This window comes from Plasmopara halstedii (genome assembly GCF_900000015.1).
Source record: "Plasmopara halstedii genome assembly, contig: Scaffold_3156, whole genome shotgun sequence".
Taxonomy (NCBI): domain Eukaryota; phylum Oomycota; class Peronosporomycetes; order Peronosporales; family Peronosporaceae; genus Plasmopara; species Plasmopara halstedii.
Window position 1 is genome coordinate 3,539 of NW_020190059.1, and position 2,630 is coordinate 6,168.

The following is a 2,630-nucleotide window of genomic DNA, read 5'->3' on the forward strand; positions in this document are numbered from 1 at the left end:
AACATCAATGCCCAGCAACGGTACATAGCCCGTGGTAGAGCAAGGATCCTGGTTGGCTGTGGTCACGATTCCCACGCTTTTGGTTTCAGGCGAGTAGCCAAGCCATCCCCATCCAGATCCTTGTACACCAGCCGACTTGGCCGCCATATTCTTTTTGAAAACATCAAAACTACCAAAAGTCTGATCGATAGCCTTGCGCAACTCTCCTTCAGGTTCACTGCCACCACCCTGGCCCTTGGGCGCTAGATTGGTCCAAAAAATGGAGTGATTTACGTGGCCACCGCCATTAAATTTAAGTGCTTGTAGAAGTCCAAGTAGCTTCGCGTGGTCACCCTTACTTTCAGCCTCATCGTACTGTTCCAGTGCGGCGTTGTAGTTGTTCACGTACGCTTGGTGGTGTTTTTGGTGGTGGATCTCCATAATCTGACCCGAGATGGAAGGCTCCAATGCACCGAAATCATAAGGAAGATCCGGTAGAGTCACAGAGGAAGTAGAACGCGTACCGATAGCGCGCAGGCTAGCGGCGCGGCGGGCAGAGGGGGCAAGGCGTTGGACAAGCATGAATTCGGCAATTGGTTACCACACGAATAGTAACTACGTGAATTTATGTAAACTGATAATGACTAATACTCGTCATCCAGTAGTATAGTGTGGTCGGCACAAGTTTATCGACGCGACTTATATGTATATGAAGTGGAGTGGTTAAATGATAAAATAACAGCTAAAATGCTACAATGACAGCTAAAACGAATAATCGTGATAGCGAAATTTGCGCATGATTCGGTGGTGGATCGAGAATTTTACGTCTCCTCGCTAAAGACCTACCAGCCGTTTACTTTCCTCGATGCGAAGCCAGCCCACAGGATACACTCATTACCAGTAATTTAAGGTGCCATTTGGGGCTATCGAGATACATAGCGCAAGATGCTGGTGAAATTTTTGCAGAATCGGGGATCATATTCACATGTCACCGTATCAACTTTCAATGCTAAGATTGACAACATAGACACGACAGAAACCAGAATGATCCTTTCACAAGGCTTAATAATTCCGCGAGAAGATCCCTAAGGAACTTGTAAGTGTAATGGAGTACGTATCCCATAATGGCATATGAACACCTTTACAAAGCTTAGAAGTCCAATAATGAGCTACCATGATGAAGTAGGATGCCTATCTTTCTAACAGGGCTGCTGTGCACCTTGCACAGAGAAAATTTCGACTCAAATAGCTTGCATTACCAATCATATAAAGGCTGGGCTCATATGCTCTTGTCAGGACCAAAATTGAAGGACTATAACGTAACTAAGGGCCTAGGTTGCTTTGCTATTTTAAGAGTGGCGTGAGAGCAGAGTTAATTTATTGAGAATGACGTAAAGTGTAACGGGTTCCATGTGCCCTGATATAAAGTGTGTGGATCACACACGATGGTGTGACCACACAGTGGTGCGGCTACACTTTGACAAGAAGACAGTGCGTGGCTGGAATACCAACAAATATACATTAAATTAGGTCTTACTATATAGATATGAAGACCTATATTTATATACAGGCGGGGTTGCCGCAAATAAGACAGATAAATACAGTTTACGTTCTAAACGGAAGAGTAAATTAGCCTGGAGTTGAGGTCGTAATTACTCTCGGAGTAAGTGGATTGCAATCCGCTACATTCGTACTAGTTCTAAGTATAGAACGAAGGTCACCGACCTTAACCAAGCTTCCTCAAACTGAAAGAGTTAAGGCAGCCCTGCTGCACTTGGTAGCCCTTGTAGTCAATCTACACCTGAGTCGCTACGACTAACCATCTGTGAGGATGAAACAGCTCTCTTATTTGCCCCATAGCATGCAGGACGGGCACAATAAGTTAATGTCCTTGCTTGGCCCTAAAGGGAGTGCAACATCTTGCTTCGCATGAACACGAATCGATTTGCGCGCACCTAAAGGCGTTTTCAAAGCTAGCTATGAATATACTCCACTAGAGCACCTACAGCAGAAGATGTCAGCGTCGACAGCGTCTATGACGCCACTGTCGAGTACGAATGACTTATCCGACCCAGGCCGCTCATCGTGAGTGTAAAGAACTTCGAGGGCAAAGATGGGGACAATCTACTGGTCTGGATGAGAAAGGCCAAAATGGCTATGATTTCCGCAATACTCCAGACCGAGCAACAGGACGTGGCGCTAGCTATCTCCGAGCTCGGTGATCGAGCGCGAGAATGGGCACTGACGTGCGGTACTTCGGCCGAAGCGGCGTTTCCCGCCTGGTAGAAGCTGAAGCTGCAGCTGTTACGAGTGTTCTCGCCGCCTGACCAGTCATATCGCTTGCGATCGTGTTTTCTTGTTGTCTGACAAGCCAAGAGGAGATTTGTGGATTTTGTCCAAGCGCTGCGTACTCTCATTGATGGTATAGCAGCCAACCCTCTCCCCGAGGCGATAACAGTGATTGTCTTTATGAGGAGCCTCCACACTGGAGCGGCCAGCTTCCGTGTACATCCGTCTTATCTTGAAGAAGCTTTGAGTGTGGCATTGAACGCCGAATTTAAATTTAAGTCGGCACCCTTGGTTTGAATGCACACCCTCAGAGCTCGTCGAGCGAACCCGAGCCGATGGATCTTGGCTGTGCTGAGGACAAG

General features: G+C 47.0%; 1 protein-coding gene across 1 annotated transcript; it reads right to left on the bottom strand.

The window, feature by feature from the left end:
• Window positions 1–4: 4 nt before the first annotated feature.
• PHALS_08116 (superoxide dismutase) lies at window positions 5–561 on the bottom strand (the record flags this gene model as incomplete). Its single annotated transcript, XM_024721700.1, has 2 exons — window positions 5–76; window positions 127–561. The coding sequence occupies 2 exons, from the start codon at window positions 559–561 to the stop codon at window positions 5–7; spliced, it is 507 nt and encodes a 168-aa protein (XP_024586773.1).
• Between the last annotated feature and the right edge of the window lie 2,069 nt (window positions 562–2,630).